The 23,489-nt window shown below is 40.6% G+C and overlaps 1 protein-coding gene across 4 annotated transcripts in view; it reads right to left on the bottom strand.

The window, feature by feature from the left end:
* Positions 1-23,489, bottom strand: part of DENND1A (DENN domain containing 1A) — a 553,473-nt gene that overhangs the window by 447,429 nt on the left and 82,555 nt on the right. For all 4 annotated transcript variants that reach the window (XM_075260171.1, XM_075260173.1, XM_075260172.1 and 1 more), the window contains exon 3: positions 9,066-9,109. In XM_075260171.1, the coding sequence (XP_075116272.1) occupies positions 9,066-9,109 (44 nt within the window). The remainder of the gene's footprint in view (positions 1-9,065; positions 9,110-23,489) is intronic.

Genomic DNA, 23,489 nt, shown 5'->3' with positions numbered 1-23,489 from the left:
TGCAATGTCGCCATGAAAAGAACTTAGAACTTGTTACCAATACGGATCCCATTATATTAGACCATTTCTACCCTAAATGTAAAAAATGTCTATTATTAGGAAACCAGAATTTAAAGCAAAACTTGAATTTCAGAAATTTTACTTCTGCGGTAAAGCAGATATATTGTTCTTTTTTATTGTTGTCCTCTTTTACAAAAATGGCAAAGGGGAACAAAAATCCCAAAAAAAAAAAACCCATCAGAAGTTCCAAACTTACGCTAAAACAGTGGCAACACATGGAGTCCGATGGGGTCTGTTGGGTGTCTGACATCATAAAACTAAAACCAGTGGTGGAAGAAGTCATCCATATTGGGCTTTTTCCTCTGTCGATTTTCAGACGTACACTGCGACAAAGACTCCAATGCCATCATGAACCTAGCCTTAGGTTGCTGCTCTACTCGACCTTCTGATTTTCTACCTTATCATTGTTACATGCCATGGCTGTGGAGTCGTACACCAAAACACCAACTCTACCAAACACCAAACCTACTGCAAGGAGTTTGTATGTTTTCCCCGTGTTTGCGTGGATTTCTTCTGGGTACTCCGGTTTCTTCCCAGATTCCAAAGACATACTGATAGTGAATGTAGATTGTGAGCCCTATATGGGACCATAACTGCTAATGTCTGTAAAGCGCTGCAGAATATGATGGTGCTATACAAGTAAGAGAAATAATAATAATAGCAGACAGCCATGTTGAGCAAGTAAAGATCCTCAAATTCATTAAAAAGCCAGTGATTTAATTCCTATAAACCAAATATATATGTACAAAACTATACATCTAATTAATCATACAATATTAATAATTTGTATAATATAATTGAAATCAATGGGAGGCTTTTTTACCTATTGCTTTCAATGTGATACGCGCGTATCATATTGAAAGTAATAGGTGAAAAAAACCTCCCATTTATTTCAATGGGGAGCGCGTGTATGCCGGCACCCATAGAAATCAATGGGATCTGTTTTAACGCCGCTCACTCTGAATGAGTTTTACATTCAGAATGAGCGGAGCGTATGCTCCGTGTGAAGGCTCCCAAACACATTTTACTTGGTCGCCCTGAACCAGTAATTTCTTCCCGACACCACCCAAAATTTGTGACTCCAGACTTGTTACATACTAGGTGAAAATGTACTTTAAGCCGCTACCCATCACATCTCCTATTAAACAATTGTGGGTCCACTTAACCAGTATAAAGTATGGGATGTGGGACGAATATGGAAGGCAGCATGCTACAGTTGCAACTACCTATTCCTTACTGTCACATTAGGGGACACTTTTAGGCGAAGGCCCCACATTGTAGAAACGCAGTTTTTTTGGTGCAGATTTTGCTGCGGTTTTTGAGCCAAAGCCAAGAATGGCTACAAAAGGAATGGGAAATATATAGGAAGTACTTACAGTATGAATATCCCTTCTGTTCAATCCACTCCTGGCTTAGGTTCAAAAAACTACAGCAAAATCTGCAACAAAAAAAGCTGCATTTCCTCAAAGCGCCTCACCCCTAAAGGGGTTTTTCGGGCATTTTTTTTTTTTTTTTTTTTTTTTAAAGAGGTCTGTTCGTGATATTAATGGATTAAAAGAGCACCCATATACTTTTAGCAGTGTTTTGAGTGATTTCTAGGAGTCTATGGTATGTTCCTACTATGTAACTTCCTGTGTACCTTTCACACTACCTCCCTGTCACGGTTGCCCCCTCCTCTTTCACTGCGTTACACACCCCCTCCCTGTCTCCCTAGCTAAACTACACTAAGCTATCCTGCTCACAACTAAGCCCACTAGGTATGCTAAGCTAGGCTATCCTTCTCACCGATAGCCCTCTGTCCCATAGCATCATACTTGCCCAACTTCCAATGTGGGAAACGGTTCCTCTTCACTGTGTGCAGCCTGGAGATGCTGCGCACAGACCGAAAGCAACTGTGAGACGTGCAGTAGAGATGGATTTGCCATTGCTACTGCACACGTCTTGAACTCACCTCCAGATTGCGTAGGCCCTGGAAGTGAAGAGGAGAGGAGGACCTGTTCCGGACACAGGAAGACACGCAAGTATTGATGGGGCTGGTGGTGGGGGAAGATTGTACTGGTGATGTTCTGTTTCGGAAACAGATCAGTTGAGGTCTGACACTCAGAACACCCACCAGTCAGCTGTCTGTTTGGGCAAGTGCTGCTGTCCCCCTTGCATATTATGTATACTGCTGTACAATTAATACAGACTGTGCTTGGCATTGCTGCTCAAACCCATTCACTTGAAAAGGAGTTGCAAAAAAGATCATGTGTCCAATGACCACGAAAATATTAGCCTGAGAAGAGGAAGTAGCCATCACCTGAGCGTCACTGACTCCTCAAGTAGCTGAATGCCGAGTCATGGTTGCACAACACCACGTTGTTCCATTCATTTCAATGAAAGTGCTGGAGATAGCCAAACTGCAGAGAATCCCATTGAAATGGACGAAGTAAAGCGCACGTTGCCGGAACTCCACGTGGCTCCATTCACAACTACTCCATTCTTTTGAATATTTTGCCAGTTACGCCCTACCCCGTAGACAGGGGATAACCTGTCCAGATGGAAAAACCCTTTCATATCTATACAGAGAAGTCTGGTGACATTTGTAAGAACTATGAAAGAGGCGCTCCAGTTGTCAGAGTAGTCAGTGAGTACCTGATCACTACAGGATATAAATAGTCATATACAATACACTGCACTAAAACCTTATATAACAAATAATGACAGGATTACATTGTGTCAGTCACAGCCCTTTGTCTGCTCCTTCTTAGGCTATGACCGAATTGGGAAACGCAGTCTATGTACTGACCACTGAACCAACATGCTTGAGGTCAGTGCAGCCAGAATAGGATGATGCTTGTGTCATTGATCAAAATAAGCACGTGTGATCGGTTAATGTTCATGTGTAGCATATTTTGTCAAAATTGCCTTTACAGTTGTGCTTCCCCAGCAGTTATGGGGTCCCCTACAGTTTGAGATCCATTGCTTCTAGTCCCATAACACCCTTCATTTCCCGTACAGTAACCTTAGCCCAGGACATGGAGAATACCCAGACGACCCTCCAACAGAACTCAACATCTCATTCCTTGCACAGTAATCTCAGCCCAATTCATGGAGTATACCCAGAAGACCCTCCACTTGAACTCCATGTCCTCTGCAGACAAGTTTACACATATCTTCACAGAGGAGAGGAGCAGTTTGGGCAAGACGAATGTCAGAATAAAAATGTACAGAAAATAGAATGCTAAAAATTAAAATCCAAGAATAAAATCAGTTTAGAAAAGAATATCTACCTAATGCCCCTAGCATGTTATACTGTCTTGGAATTAATAGTTAATATGGCAAATCTTTAAGCTAACTATGGATGTCTATATACATATTAATAAGATCCCCTCTAAGGCATCTTATATGAGCTGCAGAAGGTCAGTTATTGTAAATTCCCTTTTTCCTCTTTATATCCATCTAGCTGCACATCTTTGCTTCTTCTCAACTTTTCTACAATCTATAAAGGATGTGGTATTGCTCTCCATAGGTGTAAATCCACACGTGGCAGATTTGCTGCAGTTTCATTCATCTTAATGTTTCAAATAAATGGGAAAATTGCAGAAATGGCTACAATAACTCCACCACAGGAGACCATACCCTTATACATATTCAAGTTGCAGCTCACAAGTCATGTACAGTATACAGGTGCAAAGATGAGAATCCTAAATTACATTTTCCTCCCTATTGTTTTTAACATTTTATTTGCTTCTGCAGCTGCTAACTAGTATTGAGAATTGTTGAGGCTAAAAGAGGTTTGTCAGCCCCAAATGGTTTCTTCATACTCCTGACCGGTCCACAGGATAGGCCATAAGTATGTGATCTGTGGGGGAAGCAGAGAGCAGCTGCATCGGCAACTGGTGCAGTACGTGGCGGAGCAAGACAGGAGTAACAGGAGTGGCATCCCGAGCACCAGTGACGCCTGTCCTCACTCCCATCCACTGCTGCAGTGTTTTCAGGCTCATCTGTATGGAGATAGGTCACCAGTATAAAAAAAAAAAAAAATCTACTAGGGGGTCAGGCTATTTTTTTTTTTTTTTTGAATGACCTATTCTTAGGATTAGGCTATAAATATCTGGTCAGTGGGAGGACCTGAGCTGCAGTACAGGCACCTGGCCACTATGCAGGGACAGAAGACAATTATTTCCAGCTCCATGCAGTACAGTGTATACTACAGGAGTTGGAAGTGATCCAGAACAGCTGATTCGTGCAGTGGCCGCCTGTCAGTCCCCTACCGATAAGACATATATTGCCTATCTTATAGATAGGCAATAAATAAAATTAATGAAAAATCCCTTTAACCTAAGTCTTGCTTACTGTTCTGTCCTCCCTGTATTGCACTTAATGCATAGGCAGCGATAAAAAAAATCACTGAAACCTAGATACACTAGAGATACAACCTAGATAAAAGAGCGCTTTACCACCTGATCTGACCAAAATATAATCCCGCCATAATGTTTTCAAGATTCTATAATATGTAGAAGTATCCGGCTCATTAGAAGGTACAGGACAGATGGGATGTATGAATGGATCTGAAAGAAAGATCACTTTGCTGGTGACTCTGGAATAATAATTTTATTTTTTATAACACTTTTTCCCCCACAAGAGAACTTGATTACAAAGAAAAAGGAAAACTGCATGCATCAAAGTGAGAATCTGAATGTAATGTGAACATAAGAAGCACTCGGTGCTGAGGAATGAGACCGATATTAAATTATTCAATGCAGAAAATATAAATGGGTGGTGGGGGGGGGTAATTTGCATTTGTCAATGAAACGGTGAAGACAAATGTAATTGATGGTAATATTTTAAAGTATTAGACCTACAGCAAGGAGGACACCTAAACTTCTACCAGACCTTAGTATATTTAAAACCATGCCTGGGGCACTTACATACACTTAGCAAGTACCGTATTTTTCGGACTATAAGACGCACTGGACTATAAGACGCACCCAGGTTTTAGAGGAGAAAAATAGGGAAAAAAAATTTTCAGGCAAAAAATGGTAAAATATTTAATATATGGGAGTTGTAGTTTTGGAACAGCTGCAAGGCCACATTGACAGGTGACCCTGCAGCTGTACGGGGATGTATAGGGCGTTTTTTTTGTGGGGCCAGGTGTAGACCGGGCATTTTCAGACACAGGGATACCTAATGTATATGTTTCACAGTAATGTTATACTTTTATATGTATTCTAGGGAAAGGAGGTGAACTTTTATTTATTTTATTTTTTATTATATTTTTTTAAGTGTTTTTTTTTTATTTTTATTTTTTTTACTATTTTAATATCCCCCGCCTAGGGGGCTTGAACCTGCAATCATTTGATTGCAAGTCCCATAGACGGCAATACAAGTGTATTGCAGTCTATGGGAGATTCTATACATTACTATCGCGGAGGGTCATAGACCAGCCGCGATAGTAATATATATTTATGACAAGCCTCGGAGCCTTCATTAGGCTCCCGGCTGTCATCGGAACAGGCCGGCTCCTGCGGCCTCGCCGTGCAAGAGCCGGCCTGCATCACTAAAGGTATGGGGGGGGGGCTAACTAACTGTCGGGACCTGTGGAGGAGGAGTGGGTTTGCAGTATGGCCGTGCTACTGCCACCGCTGGTTTTCTTCAGCGGCAGTAGCGCGGCAATCCGCAGGCCCCGGCAGCTAAGACAGTCCCCGGCATCCGCCGGTCTATTACAGCAGATGCCGGGGACTGTCTTAGCTGCCGGGGCCTGCGGATTGCCGCGATACTGCCGCTGAAGAAAACCAGCGGTGGCAGTAGCGCGGCAATCTGCAGGCCCCGGCAGCTAAGACACTCCCCGGCATCCGCCGGTCTATTACAGCAGATGCCGGGGACTGTCTTAGCTACCGGGGCCTACGGATTGCCGCGATACTGCCGCTGAAGAAAACCAGCGGTGGCAGTAGCGCGGCCATGCTGCAAACCCACATTCAGACTATAAGACGCACCCTCATTTTCCTCCGAAATTTGGGGGGAAAAAAGTGCGTCTTATAGTCCGAAAAATACGGTACATTCCTAAGATGAAGACAATGCAGAGGAGTCTGCCAAAATATATCTTTATAATAGAAAGGCGGAATTATTTCATTGCAATTTATTAGTTTAATATTTTAATATAGAAGTTTCAAAGTACAGTCTTATGCAAGATCTTATTTTGCGATCATTATCATCGGCTACCTTTTATGTCACTCTCTCTAAACCTCATAGATTGTAAGCTCTTGGGTGCAGGGCCCTATGGTGTGAATTGTTTCTAAGGTCTCATTTTATCTGTACATGAACCCTACAATATGTAAAGTCCTGCGGAATATGTTGGTGCTATATAAATAAAATGAATTGTTATAGCAATGCTTAAGAGATGCTTTTATTTAATAATGTGTAGCGGACTGTCCTGAACTTCCACACCCATTGACAAGTGTTGGGGGGGGGGGGGGGGAGAGACTTGGACTAGTGGATTTCAACAAGCCTAGCCTTTTTGTTATATAGGAAACTAATCCACACCACAAGAGATTGCATTTTAAATGTGACAGATTCCTCTTTAAAGTGGTAAGAGACCTATTAAATAAAGGAGGAATCCACTTTCAGAAAATGGATGACCCTTCCTTAGAGAGGACCTTTTACCACTTGCACCAACTCCAGGTCATAGCATTTATTAATAGACGCTGCTCCACCGATTCTGCACACTTGAATTTTTTCTCTAGCCCCCACCGTTCCTGAGCAATCAATGCAGTTAGTTTTGGCGATTAATATGCTAGTTAGGGTCTGTATAGTCAGGTGGGTGGTGACAGGAGGGGGTGTGATTTAGAGCATCGGTCAGAGTTAGCCAGAGTCAAAAGGTCAGAATCACAATCCCTTTGCCTGACACCGCCCTCCTGACAGTAACTCCCTCAGTAGCATATCAGTCACAAAAACTAGCACCACTTGTTTCTCTGGAGCAGTAATGGCTAGAGAAAAAATTCAAAATTTGCCAAAAATCAATGAGGCGGCCGTTATTAAATGATGTAAAGAGCTGGATAAAGCTAAGGTGGTGAAAGGTCCACTTTAAGATCGGAAGGGCCCTGGCTCTCAGGATCCCCACAGTGGTTCCCAGCATTGTCTACTTGCTGAGAATTGCAGTGGTCATGCATGGTCTCTTTCATAGCGGTGACTATGAACTATACTGCTGTGGTGTCCCATTCAAATATATAGGCCAACGCTCATGTAAGTGGAGGGAGCTGTGCAGAACCCTTAAACAATCCTGGTAATTTCAACAAACTTTCCACAAAGGAAGCGTAAAAGCAATTATAAGAAACTTTTGTAATATTAAAAAAAAAAATGTATCAGTCTGTTTCTTTCCCCTCTCTCCAAGTGGCTTTCACTGTAAAAATTTCTGCTACATAATATTCACAGATAGGCTATAGGTTGCATGTCTGCACTTCTATAGAAGTCTCTGGAGAAACGAGTGAGAGAGGAGTGAGCAGAAAGTGCAGGAGCTAAGAAAAGAAAGACACTTTGATGAAGTCTGATGCTACAGCTGAACAGGAGTTTTCTATCACAACCAAAGCACTTTATTCAGATCAGTGCATGTCAGTACTTCTCTATATATGTAATGCAGGTGTCTCACCAGCCAGGTCAGTGTGAACCCATTTCTCAAAGTTAGAATCTGCAGACACTTATGGCATATATGACACTCCAATTTTGTCCGTATCTCCCATTGGTTTGAACCTCCTCTCTCAAAACACAAGAACTTAACTGCCTTAGTGACTAGCCTGTATGAGATAAGGAGAAGTGGGGGATCTGCCTCTGGATCAGCAGTCTAAGAATATAGGCTGGACCTGTGTCTTTTTTAATTTTATTTAATTAAAAAAAAAAAAAATCATCTAAGGACTACTTCAGAACGCCAGGGTACCTCTGCTTTATATGGTCTATATGTAGACCACAAATCCTATCTCTACCATAGGACTAATAACCTGACGTAGAAGCACCATAGTGTACATGTCATTACAACCACATTCAAAACAGGAAATTTGACTGTAAAGCATTATAATGTGGACACATTTCAGCCATCTTAAATAGCCCCCAAAGTACCCTCTTTTGGGGTGGAAGCAAACTACTTGTAATTAAATTAAAAGAAAAAAAAAGAATAAATTCTTCTCTCAGTCCTAAGTCTGATCCTCCTCCTCCCTCATAACAAACCTCATAGGGCTATTTGGCCTTACACAACTATGGCTATGCTCAGATTTGAGGTGCCTCCATTGCAGAGTCAGTCAAAAACCAGAGATAAAATGAGGAAGCAAGTAGAGCCAACACATACTAACTGAAATAAGACGCCTCCCTAACAGTCCATGGGGTCCATCAGGATCTGCCAGTCATACAACCGATCTGTTCCTTAGTAAATTCAATTTTTCTGTTCCAATAACAGAAACAGAAAAGGAAATCCTAAAGGAGATGAGAACTCAGATTGTTGGTCGCTTCTGCTGAAATCGGCAGATTCAGTATGTATTTCTTTGATGTATATGGCCAACATTTTGCTTACTTATGAAGGTCCATGTAGCAACCTAATACATCAGAAGTACCAAATCGATATAGATTGTGTGTGTATACAGGCTGCTGTTGAGAACAGCACTAATAGTGTTGTGTGGTCATTATTTAAATGTCGCAGAACCCCAAGAAAAGACATACGTGTCTTAGAAATTTATATTAACTTCGCCATCTCTGGAAAATATACTATGGCTGTGAAATATTCACCAGAACATCCTTCCTCTTGTTGCTTTTCAAATCCATTTTTCAACCCAGCGCAAATGCATGAAGACATACACAGGCATCTCCCAATAAATAACCTGTGACATCTTACTTAGAAGTAAATCTTCTCTGCTCAGGCAATCAAGATTTCACCTGTATTTATTAAAGGACAGCGGCAACAGCACATTAAATAAGTATCAGACATGGAAGACGCGGTGTCACGTTAAAAGGGGGGAAAAAATTAATTACGCATTCCAAACCTGGTCACTGAAGTCTTCTGGGAAGATCCTCTGCAGCTCAGGATCTGTAAATAATTGACAGATAATATTAATTGGCTTTGGATTAGTGAGCAAGCAGAGAATCATACATTAATATTTGATCAGAAGATGATAGAAATCCTGGCAGGGGATCCTGCGAGGGCAGCCTGGGTCTGTGTAGAGAAAAGCAAAGAACTCTCTCGGAGACTCTCCCTTTAGCCTCCCCCGAAAGATGAAAAAGGAGGAACAAAAATAAAGTTAGAAAAAAAGCTCGGCTGCCCCATTAAATCTAAACTGTTACCTGACACTACAACTAACCAGTTTTAAATTGACTTCCAAAGGAAAAAAAAAGTCTTATATTTTTAAAGAACGCTGACTGTTGTCAAATGGCCAGCAGAAGCACTTTGTAAGAGCTAAAAGCTACGTTTGGTCTACCGGGGGGACGTGGGAAAAGCAGCGAGCTTGTTATCTGTCCTTTGATTCTAAAATGAGACACGGAAACGTTCAGTTGTAGCGTAAACATTCACTATATGCGCACGCTTTATGTTCAGGTATATGGGTTTAGAAATTGAAAAGCTGTCGGAAAAGGAAAAAAAAAAAGAAAGATTGACAGACGAAGAAGATATTAGACTCCGATTTACAGAAAACAGCCCCGACAATCTGCTACTTTGATTCCATCCTGCATAAAATGCCATCGGTATAACAAACACCATTTGTCAAAAGATTTCAAAAGACTTGGAATTCAAGGCAATGAGATTTTATTATACAGCGTGTTATTAGTCTGGGCCTCATTGGATACGGCATAGTTAAAATATAGCTTGAAAAATCTACAGTATAACTCAAGTTATATAGACATTAGTCAACATCATCTGGCAGAAGAACAAATAACATAACAGATATATGCACCATATATTAACTTTCATTCCTTAAAGGGATATTCCAGAATTTTTACATAGATGGCCTGCCTATCTTTAAATCGGTGCAGACCAAGTGCTGGAGACCCTTCAATGGGATCAACAGACACATATGATAGCAGTGGCTTGGGCAATCACTGTGGCCCCCATAGGTATGGGTGGGGCACCCTGTGTTGGACCACTCACTGATACTGGTAACCCAAGTTAAGGAAAGACCAACCTTCAATATAAAAAGACTCAAAATACTTGAAATTAAAGGGGGTTATGCCATGAAAATATAAGTTCGGACCACAAAGACCGCCACCGATCCTGAGAACAGATAGAACTGCAACCACATTCAATGAGAAAGAGTATTAAAGGTATATTTATAGCACACAGAAGGACATATACAGATTTGTGCTTCGTTATTTGGTAATGTCCATAAAAGACCCAGTATAGACATATGATTGCTGCAGCCAACCAGTAGCTGTAGTGTCGGCCTATTACAACCAGTGGTCAGGTCTGTGTCAGGACGTCATCTCTGAAGCCTGAAGTACAGAGGTCGGAGGGGACTAGAAAGCATTAGAATCCAAGTGCTGAAGAATCTGTAATGAGAGTGTTACTCCATATATTAATTTATAACATTCTAAGCTAGAATCAAACCTAATATTTTAAGGCTACTTTCACATCCGCACAGGAGTCCACTGCAATGTCCACCTGAAAATTGGCCGAGGACAAAGTCCTGCATGCCCATGAACTTGAAATAAAAGATTTTTATTTTAGGCAAAATCTCTTAACCCTACCGTCAGCCAATGGGAATTTGATCCACTAGTCAAACACTTACCGTCCTTGGTTCAAGATGTTTCACAATTGTAACACTAGGTTCACACTAGCACTGACTTGCTATTGTTCAGGTCCATGAGGGAACCAGAACAACGGTGAGACAGACCTCTAGGATGGACTGTTAATGGGGTCCGTCAGGTGTTCACCATTTTTAAACTGAAACCAGTGGAGAAAAAAAAAAGTCCTATGTGCAGGACTTTTTCCTCTGCTGGTTTTTGGCAAACACTGTGCCAGAGCCTGCAATGTAGCCTTAGGCATAAACACTGCATTTGCGGTTTAGTTTACTATTGTAAGACATTGCAAATCCAAAACATTTTAGGCGATATCAATGTTTATCCATAAAGAAAAATCATTAAACGGAAAACATGTTTTGTAGCATTCGATGGGGGTCACAGCTGTTGGATACCCACCAAATGGACACTGGTGCCATGTTCTAGAGAAATACCACCAATGTATCTGGTGAGCCATCCCCTTATGTTCTGTGCATAGCAATGAAACATAGTTTCCATAACGTAAAACCAAAAAGAACTATAAAATGGAAATGCAGAGAAAAAGAATAGAGAAGGGAAGGGAATGGCCGCCTGTGCCAACTCAAACCACCAGCACACAAGTAGTTAGGGGGCAATGAACTTAATGGTATTTACCAAAAGTGGGGGTAGATCTAACACTAGCTTGCAAATTTCCTCACAGCCAATTTGGAAAATCTGAATAAAAATAGTAGGGTTATCTTCTAAGTATTATAAAAGAATCGCCATCCCTGATAGCTGTGATCTACAGTATAAGCCTAGTGCCAGAGGGACTGAATGTGCCAGTACAGTAAAGCAGTTCAAGCCGAATTAGCCTCAGACACCTTCCCCTTCTATATCATAATGCTTGCAAATATGTGAGCTAAGAGTTGCCTTGGGACACATCGCTAACAGATGCAGACTTCATAGCTCAGAGTTTTGATCATCGTGTCTGGGTGAGGCGATCCTACAATCTTTACAGCTCACTTCATTTTGTTGGGTTTGTAGCTCAAGGGCAATTGAATTCTTTCATGAGTAATTTTAATGTTTACATGTTCCTCGGAGTTGGCTTCAATACTGAGTTTTCATAGGCCAAATTTGTTTTATGAGCATGTTAATGCACGGATGGTTCCCATTGTAAACCTGAAAGCATAAATTCTACCAATGGTTACATTTTTTAAATAAACAGAACACAGAGTGACTGGGAATACCGTCAATGCCTCCCGTCTCCTGCCGTCATTACTGGCTCCCCATTAAATTTGCCTTTATTTACAAGTCTCTCCCTCTCCTCTCAGACCCTGCTCCCCATATTTATGTGTATGAGTCACTACAGTTGAGTCAATCTTGAATATTCTGCATTATTCTTTATATTTATTTAAGCTATATATGGTGTAACAACGTAGCATACGGAAATAATCAAACTAAAAAAATCAAAGTTAAAAAAAAAAAAAAAAAAAGTATAAATAAAAGATATATACACTGTAAATGAACCTGCCTATTCATACCCAGCAGATATAATTGGCCAGATGCTACAAGTCACAGGAAAATGACTTCTAATCCTATTAATATTATAAATGTGAAAGTTTGTGAGTTTGGATGTTTGTGGGTTTGTGTGTTTGCATGTTCGGATGTTTGTTACTCAATCACACAAAACCCGCTCTACCGATTTGGCTGAAATTTTCCACAAACATAGTCACTACACTCGATTGCGCAATAGGCTACTTTTCGTCACAATAGCGCACATACGCTTGTGCCAGGACCCCCACAAAACCCAAACTCACACCACCATCTCTGCAATCTCACACACTTTGGACCATAGCAATCCACAAAATTCATATTTCCCTCTACAGCCTCGCCCCTAACCCCACGCAATCACATATACATATATTTTACCACTTTGCCCCTCACCTTAACGATACTCCGAGAGGCTCTCTATAACGCTCCGGAGCAGCTATGTTTGCCAACCCCCACCGCTCTGACAATCCGCGACACCGCCCACCCATGTCAATACCCCTAGGCGGTCTAATAAATGCAAAAAAAAAAGTTTTAAAAAAGTAAAAAAAAAATTATATATATATATATATATATATATATATATATATATATATATATATATATATATATATAAAAAAAAAAAAAAGAATTAAAAATTCAAATCACCCCCCTTTCCCTAGAACACATATAAAAGTAGTTAAAAACTGTGAAACACATACATGTTAGGTATCCCCGCGTCCAAAATCGCCCGCTCTACAAAGCTATACAAATATTTTTCCTGTTCGGTAAACGCCGTAGCGGGAAAAATGGTCAAAAGTGCCAAACTGGCGTTTTTTCACTGTTTTGATTCTGATAAAAATTTGAATAAAAAGTGATCAAAGCAATAACATTTCCCGAAAATGGTAGAACTACAAAGTACACCCGGTCACGCAAAAAAAGACGCCCTATACATCCCCGTACACGCACGTATAAAAAAGTTACGGCTGTCGGAATATGGTGACTTTTCAAAAAAAAAATTTTAACACAGTTTTGGATTTGTTTTTCAGGGGTCAAAATGTAAATAAAACCGTATAAATTTGGTATCCCCGGAACCGTACCGAAACACAGAATACAGGGGACATGTCATTTTGGTTGCACAGTGAACGCCGTAAAACCAAAGCCCGTAAGAAAGTCGCAGAAATGCATTTTTTCTTGAAATCCACCCCATTCTGAATTTTTTCCCTGCTTCCCAGTACATTATATAGAATAAATAATGGTGGCATCATGAAGAAAAATTTGTACCAGGAAACATTAAGACCTCATACGGCTCTGGGAGCGGAGAAATAAAAAAGTTATGGGGTTTAGAAGGAGGGGAATCAAAAACGAAAAACGAAAATCAAAAAATGCCATCGGCAGGAAAGGGTTAACTTCAAATACTTCTGTCCCAAAGTCACTATGTAAAGTTTCTCACAACACCGTATAGCAGCTGAAATACAAATTAACTTCAACACAAAAGTCTCACAAACTTACATTTCATATCCCATACCTTATACACAGTACGAAAACCTTACCCACGCATGTATATACACACTTCTACAATCACAGCAGACGAAGTCGCGGGTACCAGCTAGTATAATATATATAATAGGGGGGATTTATTTAAAAAGGGTGCAATGAAAAAAGAAAAAAAAAAAAAGGAGGAGGAGCGATTGGACAAACTACAAAGTGACCTATTAAGCAGTGCTGTGGAGTCTGAGTCAGGGTGGAGTTAAAAAAAAAAAAAAAAAAAGTTACAAACTGACTAAAATAATTGTTCCTTCTATTATACATTAAGACTGTAGAACTTATTAGATGTATAGTTTTGTATATTTACTTTAATAAGAATTATTAAGCTTTATTACATTCTGACCAGGGCTGTCAGCCACTTATAAAGGAGTTTGAGTCAAGTGTTATTCAACTTGGATTTTTTTTTTTTTTTTTTTTTGGGGGGGGGTATGTATATTGTAAGAGAAAACAAAGCACAAAGACCAGTGGAACGTGTTCCTTCATTTTCTACAACAGCAGTGTATAAAGCCAGCATTGCTTACCTTTATTCAGATACCTTCATCTGACAAATTCACATGGATTTCAATGTATACCAGTGCGAAGGTCTGTATCATACTCGCATCCCAGAATCTGTGTGGATAACGTAACCCGGATCGCCAAACCCATTGAATGAGACTAACTAACATATGTGGCAATCCAAAGCAGGACTCTGAAAGTCAACCTCAGATTTCTGCTTCCTATTGTGCAGTGGATATCACTACATTACAATAAAAGCTGTCTGAACAGGCCCTTAAAATACCAGTTTTAGGAATTTCTGTGCAAATTGATGTGTGGTCAGTACTATCATCTAATAGAAGAGAGGGGCCATTTATCAAGTCAATTGTGCTTAAAGTTTTTTTTGGGGGGGTTCATTCAGCTTTTTCATGTTTTTACACAACAAATAAATAGAACTTGCCACTTAATAGTTTTTGGAGGGTTTTTATGGTAAAAGTGGGTAAGACTTATTGTGCATGTTATAATGCATTTACAAAATGTGCAAAAAAACCACATACAAATAAACACGCCAAAAAAAGATGGGGCAATAAAACCGTGCCACTGATTGATGCCCTCCATACACTACATAAAGCATTTCTCACTTTGGATGACCCAGAGTGTCCCTGTATTACTCAGACAGATTATTCATTTCCATGAGAACAGTGTAATGCTTCATTTACCCTGTGGAGGTGCTGCAGGGCAACACTTGCTGCTAGGTTACAGTTCAACGCTATGGGTACCATCAGCGAGACACCCTGTGAGCAGCTTATCATCAGGGGGCCCTTATATCAAAAAGGGATTTTCCAAAGCGGACAATCTGATTAATGGAAATAAAAGGAAATATCAATTGTGGTCCAAAAGCTTATTTATTCAGTATTTTCTCATTGCTTTTATCAGTATCCATTTTTTATGATGCAACAAAAGAAAAATTAAAATACATAAAAATGCATCACAAAGGACACAAATAGGAATAAATAAAAATGTATTTAAGTGGTGACAAAAACATGTCCCTCTTAGTATAATAATCTCTTTGGATACATTATTATAAGATGCTAGAGCTTTACATCTATAAAGCCAATAGTAAACATCCGCTATATCACATACACAGCAATATTAATTATACCCAGTTTTTCCTTCTTGAAATTAATATTTTAATTGCTTGCATTTGATTTGCACTTGTAGGAGTGGTTCTTTAACTTCTTGAAACGAAGAGATTTCAGGGCATACAGAGTCTCAAGACATTAGCCTGTATGTAATAATTCATCATTAAGACTGAAATTACTACTGACAGGAGCAGCGGTTTATTCTCAATTTCCAGGGCTACATGTGGAATCGCAGAATCTTTTTGGAAAGCAATTCACAACTAATATTTATGTTACTGTGCAAGACAAAAAAAGACCCTATATATTTACAGGTGAGGATCCTAATGCTGAGCTCCTGAGATGGGAGATGCAGTGCAGATCAGCACAGAAGACACGGCAGCAGATGTAGTGGGTTATAACATACGGATGGTGCAGGTCAAGTTGCAGAGCTGTAAACTCAGTACTGCCCTTTGAAGCTGGAATACTGGCTACAAGCTTTAGGTTTTTTTGTTCTAGCAGTTGTACTAAAAATATACAATGTAGCAGTGGCATTTTTCTCATTGTAGACGATTTTCAGAAATAAAGAGGGTTCTGGGCTTTTTATGTGGCATTCATAAAAACAAGCACAAAAAGTTTGTAGTTTGCAGTGTATGATAGTAAGGTTGTACAGAAGAGCGTGTGTGTGTGAGAGATGTGTGTGGTGTGTGCGTGTATAAATATATATATATATATATATATATATATATATATATATATATATATCACACACATACTGTATAGATACAGATTCTTACATTTGCAGAGGGCAGGGAAGGTGCTATAAGTCTATACATACTGCCACTCAATTTGTATGTGACGTCAACTCCAAATAATCCCTGCTGCAAGTCCATAGAGTAGACCGGAGTCAGTCATGTGACCGATCTGGAAAATCAGATGAGACTTCTGGCATGGCTGGCTGCGCTCTGCAGAAGTAAACATAGAGGCCCTGGGGAATGGAAATGGTAAGCTCCATTATTCCCTGTATAAAGCCCCACGTGGAAAGTGGAAAGTCATTGCTTTTTTTCTGCAGCGTTTTTCATTGAATTTTTGCTGCGTTTTTATCTTCCATTTGTATTCCCTTATTAAATCAATAGGGAAAACGCTTGTGTTTCTGCAGGTCCCACTGTGCCACTCGGTCATTGTTAGTATCACACCGTATATTCTCGAATATAAACCGCGGCCCCTAATTTTACCACAAAAAACTGGGAAAACTTATTGACTCGAGTATAAACCGAGGTAATAGTGCTATATAAATAAACTATAAATAAAAATAAACAAAAAACACAGAGGGGTTGCAGCTGCAGTCTCTCTTCCACAGCTTGTGCGTGAGAGGGACCAGCAAGAGAAGGGACATCCGATTGGCTCAGTATATACAGTGCAAATCATAGCAGGCGCACAGCCACTAGGCAAGTATTTGAAGACAACGTCCATCTTCCTAGATTATTCTTTATTCAATGAATTGTGTTCTCTTCCAAGAAAAGAAGTAAAAGAGCTGTTCTGGCGGGTTCAGTTGCTCCTGTGCATTTCAGCACCCCAACCAAGAAACTAAACTTTTCTGGGACAGCCTTTTATTTCAGTAGTATCGCACAGGAATCAAGCATTTTTCTAATATATTCTAGTTTTAGAAGTATGGCAGATAGCGTGTGCATCATGTGTGTAAGGCACCTGTTTCAATGTAGATCACATGCCATTCACTGGACAATGTACGCTTTATGTAAAGTTGCCCCCATTGCACGTCATGCTAATAACCAGGGCTGTAGAGTCAGTAGGGCAAAATACAGACTCTGATTCCTATTTCTCGACTCTTATATTAATGGCTGACACTTGTGGTCACAAAGCAGTAAAGATCCGCTAATTCATTAACACCCCCCCCCCCCCCAAAAAAAAAAAAAAAAATTAATAATAATATTATATATATATATATATATATATATATATATATATGTAGTGATTGACTTCCTATGAAATGTAAATATGTAATGTACTATGCCTATAATGAATTATAGAACCTTTTAGAACTATTTATCATGTTATCTTGTGATAACTTAAAGTTAGACTGCTGTCATTCACATCCACTGCTATGATGCATTATAGAAGCAGTACAACAGACTGAAAAATCAACAAAGTTACTGTTGTAGACTGAGCATCCTCAGTCTGCTTTCATCTCAAGTCACTGTAATGTTACAAACAAGACAGAAGATTCTTTTCATTATCGTTGTTTGTTTTATTGATGAAACAAATTCTTGAGGGTGCTCCATCAGTCACTGTCGGCTTTATCAGTTTATTATCATGATCCTATGACAGATCAGAACAATAGACTTTGATGACAGCAATATGAACTTAAATGGTCACTAACTTTTCAGACAATGCCAGCGGCTTTCCCATAGATATACAGTGGGGCAAAAAAGTATTTAGTCAGTCACCAATAGTGCAAGTTCCACCACTTAAAAAGATGAGAGGCGTCTGTAATTTACATCATAGGTAGACCTCAACTATGAGAGACAAAATGAGAAAACAAATCCAGAAAATCACATTGTCTGATTTTGTAAGAATTTATTTGCAAATTATGGTGGAAAATAAGTATTTGTCACCTACAAGCAATCAAGATTTCTGGCTCTCACAGACCTGTAACTTCTTCTTTACGAGTCTCCTCTTTCCTCCACTCATTACCTATAGTAATGGCACCTGTTTAAACTTGTTATCAGTATAAAAAGACACCTGTGCACACCCTCAAACAGTCAGACTCCAAACTCCACTATGGTGAAGACCAAAGACCTGTCAAAGGACACCAGAAACAAATTTGTAGCCCTGCACCAGGCTGGGAAGACTGAATCTGCAATAGGCAACCAGCTTGGATTGAAGAAATCAACTGTGGGAGCAATAATTAGAAAATGGAAGACATACAAGACCACTGATAATCTCCCTCGCTCTGGGGCTCCACGCAAAATCTCACCCCGTGGGGTCAAAATGATCAAAAGAACGGTGAGCAAAAATCCCAGAACCACGCGGGGGGACCTAGTGAATGAACTGCAGAGAGCTGGGACCAATGTAACAAGGCCTACCATCAGTAACACACTACACCGCCAGGGACTCAGATCCTGCAGTGCCAGACGTGTCCCACTGCTTAAGCCAGTACATGTCCGGGCCTGTCTGAAATTTGCTAGAGAGCATTTGGATGATCCAGAAGAGTATTGGGAGAATGTCCTATGGTCTGATGAAACCAAACTGGAACGGTTTGGTAGAAAGACAACTTTTCGTGTTTGGAGGAAAAAGAATACTGAGTTGCATCCATCAAACACCATACCTACTGTAAAGCATGGGGGTGGAAACATCATGCTTTGGGGCTGTTTCTTTGCAAAGGGGCCAGGACGACTGATCCGGGTACATGAAAGAATGAATGGGGCCATGTATCGTGAGATTTTGAGTGCAAACCTCCTTCCATCAGCAAGGGCATTGAAGATGAAACGTGGCTGGGTCTTTCAACATGACAATGATCCAAAGCACACCGCCAGGGCAACGAAGGAGTGGCTTTGTAAGAAGCATTTCAAGGTCCTGGAGTGGCCTAGCCAGTCTCCAGATCTCAACCCTATAGAAAACCTTTGGAGGGAGTTGAAAGTCCGTGTTGCCAAGCGACAGCCCCAAAACATCACTGCTCTAGAGGAGATCTGCATGGAGGAATGGGCCAACATACCAACAACAGTGTGTGCCAACCTTGTGAAGACTTACAGAAAACGTTTGACCTCTATCATTGCCAACAAAGGATATATAACAAAGTATTGAGATGAAATTTTGTTACTGACCAAATACTTATTTTCCACCATAATCTGCAAATAAATTCTTACAAAATCAGACAATGTGATTTTCTGGATTTGTTTTCTCATTTTGTCTCTCATAGTTGAGGTCTACCTATGATGTAAATTACAGACGCCTCTCATCTTTTTAAGTGGTGGAACTTGCACTATTGGTGACTGACTAAATACTTTTTTGCCCCACTGTAATTGTAACAAAAGTTGAACTTTCTGTTCAAAGCGCTGCGGGAAGAACCACAATGCATTCACGCCGCAGTTTTTCCCGCAACGCTTTAGTACGGCGATTCCGGCCTGTGGGGCCTTAGCCCACATTGCAGAAATGCAGCTTTTTTTTTTGTTGCAGATCTTGCTGTGTCTTTGTGAGCCAATTGAGTAGATTGTGTGGATTGAGCAGAAGGTACCAGTATAAGAACATCCTATATATTTCCCATTCATTTTGTAGTCACTTGGCTTTGGCGCAAAAAAAAAAAAAAAAAAAAAGGTAACAAAATCTGCAACCAAAAAAAGCTACATTTCCGTAACCTGGGGCCTCAGCCTAAAGTTCCTGCCACTAATTCTCACTCAGTTAATGTAGATGGGTGGGGCTGATTTTCCTCATAGCCTGCACAAACATGTCTGCAATCTGCAAGGACTGAAAATTCTGCGCATATCACAGCTTACAATGTCAAGAAAAAGCGTCTTCTAAGTACTTGTATCTACTTCTGGTTGCTTGTGTGGTTGCAGATGTGATAATATTCACAGACAGCAAGCAACTTTACTGATTTTGCTCACAGATTGGTCTTTTTTCTGTGTCATACCTATACGGTAGATGCAAAAATGTAGTGGGTACCTGCATATATTTGCAGTTCACTGTTCTTAGATATCCTATATGACAGTCACTTGGGCTTTCTCAGCTATTTGTGTGCAAAATTACATGTAAAAAACCCCCCCCAAAAAAAAATTATAATGGACAGGGCAGACTGCTCCTTATTGAACATGCCCACAGCCTCAAAGTAAAAATGCAAAATGTGTTTCAGCCAAAATGGAGACATTAGCAGCAGAAAAACTGACACCATGTATGAAGTCTTATACAGTCAAAGAACATACCGCTCAGCAAGAACCTGCACCACGAGGTACAGTTCTTGCCCCATTTCTCTTCATACTGTACACTGCTGACTTTAGGCACAACTCATCCAGCTGTTACTTACAGAAGTCCTCCGATGACTCTGCTATAGTAGGCCTTATCACTGATGGCAACGATAGGGAATACAGAGACTTAAATCGGGACTTTGTTGAATGGTGCCAGCAGAACCACCTCAGGATTAATGCTGAGAAGACCAAGGAGATGGTGGTGGACTTTAGTAAATGGAGAGGTGCTCCGACCCCAGTGGAGATCCAAGGGAAAGGCATTGAGATAGTCAGGACCTATAAGTATCTGGGCGTGCTCCTCAATAATAAGCTGGACTGGGCTGATCACCTGAAGGCGCTGCACAGAAAGGGCCAAAGCAGACTATCTGCTCAGGAGGCTGAGGGCCTTTGGAGTCTAGGGGACACTTCTTAGGGACTTTTTCTACTCTGTGGTTGCTTCAGCCATCTTTTTCGGTGTGGCCTGCTGGGGGAGCAGTATATCAACCAGGGACAGAAATAGACTCGACAGGCTGATCAGGAGGGCCAGCTCTGTCCTGGGGAGCCCCCTGGACCCAGTACAGGTGGTGGGTGACAGAAGGATACTGTCCGTGGTGACCTCCATGCGGGAGAACAAATCCCACCCCATGTATGGGACCTTGATGGCACTTGGCAGCATTGTAAGTGACCGTCTGCTTCACCCCAAGTGTGAGAAGGAGCGCTATCGAAAGTCCTTCCTTCCAACCGCGACCAAGCTGTATAATCTACATCAGACCAAGCGAAGATCACTCCGCACAGAAAACTAATGATTATGATTATGAAGTCTTCCTTCTTTCTTCTTCTCTTCCTTAGCTGCTATGGACTCCTAGTATATCTTCTCTTCTCAGAATTTGTGCGTCTACGTCTGTATTATATTACTGTGTATTATCCTGTATCTGTATTACTATGCTGCTGTAACATGCTGAAATTTCCCCACTGTGGGACTATTAAAGGATTATCTTATTGCAACTTTTCATGAAAACACTTTGAGCTTTACTCTGGGTTCACACCAGCATTCCGGTCTCCGCTTTCAGTTTCCGTCTTCTGCATGCAGAAGACGGAAACCTGTCATGCAGAGTTTAGCCGTGAGCGCCGGTGAGTGTTTTATGCTCTCCGCGACAAAACTGTTTTTTTTTTTAAACCGGACACAGAGTCCTGCATGTCCGACTCTGTATCCGGTTAAAAAAAAAAGGAGAAAAGTTTCACTGCAGAGAGCATAAAACGTTCACCGGCGCTCACGGCTGAACACTTTTCAAACCCATTCAAATGGATGGGTTTGAAAGATGCCGGCGAGTTTCCGTCTCCTGCCCTGTTTCGTGCAGGAAACGGAAACCTACATAACGGAGGCCGGGCGCAGATGTGAACGAGCCCTGACTTTGAGCCAGAATTTTAACCCACATTTTTGCGAATGTAACCCACGCTCCCTTTTTCTGAGACACCACACCCACATGTCTAGAAAGTTGGCAAAACTGTCACTCAAACTAGATGTGGCTAAGATAAGTCTAGTTGTAAATGTGTGTGTGTGTGTGTGTGTGTATGTGTATATATATATTATATATATATATATATACTAGCTGGTACCCGCGACTTCGTCTGCGGTGATTGTAGAAGTGGGTATATACAGGTGTGGGTAAGGTTTTCGTACTGTGTATAAGGTATGGGATATGAAATGTAACTTTGTATCTTGTTTTTGCTGTAATTCAGAGAATACGTGAGACTTTTGTGTTGAAGTTACTTTGTATTAGAGCTGCTATACGGTGTTGTGAGAAACTTTACATAGTGACTTTGGGACAGAAGTATTTGAAGTTCCCGCCGATGGCATTTTTTGATTTTCGTTTTTGACTCCCCTCCCTCTAAACCCCTTAACTTTTTTATTTCTCCGCTCCCAGAGCCATATGAGGTCTTAATTTTTCCTGGGACAAATTTTTCTTCATGATGCCACAATTATTTATTCTATATAATGTACTGGGAAGCAGGGAAAAAATTCAGAATGGGGTGGATTTGAAGAAAAAATGCATTTCTGCGACTTTTTTACGGGCTTTGGTTTTACGGCGTTCACTGTGCAACCAAAATGACATGTCCCCTGTATTCTGTGTTTCCTTACGATTCTGGGGATACCAAATTTATATGGTTTTATTTACATTTTGACCCCTTAAAAAAAAAAATCCAAAACTGTGTTTAAAATTTTTTTTTTGAAAAGTCGCCATATTCCGACAGCCGTAACTTTTTTATACGTGCGTGTACGGGGATGTATAGGGCGTCTTTTTTTGCGTGACCGGGTGTACTTTGTAGTTCTACCATTTTCAGGAAATGTTATTGCTTTGATCACTTTTTATTCAAATTTTTATCAGAATCAAAACAGTGAAAAAACAGCGGTTTGGCACTTGTGACCATTTTTCCCGCTACAGCGTTTACCAAACAGGAAAAACATTTGTATAGCTTTGTAGAGCGGGCGATTTCGGACGTGGGGATACCTAACATGTATGTGTTTCACAGTTTTTAAGTACTTTTATATGTTTTCTAGGGAAAAGGGGGTGATTTGAATTTTTAATCCTTTTTATTTTTTAAAAAAAAATTTTTTTGCATTTTTTAGACCGCCTAGGGGTATTGACATGGGTGGGCGGTGTCGCGGATTGTCAGAGTGGTGGGGGTCGGCAAACATGGCTGCTCCGGAGCGTTAAAGAGAGCCTCCTGGAGTATCGTTAAGGTGAGGGGCAGAGTGGTAAAGTATATGTATATGTGATTGTGTGGGGTTAGGGGCGAGGCTGTAGAGGGCAATATGAATTTTGTGGCTTGCTATGGTCCAAAGTGTGTGAGATTGCAGAGATGGTGGTGTGAGTTTGGGTTTTGTGGGGGTCCTGGCACAAACGTATGTGTGCTATTGTGACGAAAAGTAGCCTATTGCGCAATCGGGTGTATTAACTATGTTTGTGGAAAATTTCAGCCGAATCGGTCGAGCGGTTTCTCCGTGATTGAGGAACAAACATCCGAACATGCAAACATCCAAACACACAAACCCACAAACTTTCACATTTATAATATTAATAGGATATATATATAT

This window comes from Leptodactylus fuscus, chromosome 11, assembly GCF_031893055.1.
Source record: "Leptodactylus fuscus isolate aLepFus1 chromosome 11, aLepFus1.hap2, whole genome shotgun sequence".
Taxonomy (NCBI): domain Eukaryota; kingdom Metazoa; phylum Chordata; class Amphibia; order Anura; family Leptodactylidae; genus Leptodactylus; species Leptodactylus fuscus.
Note: the sequence above shows the minus strand (reverse complement) of the source record. Positions and strands in the feature narration are given on the sequence as shown.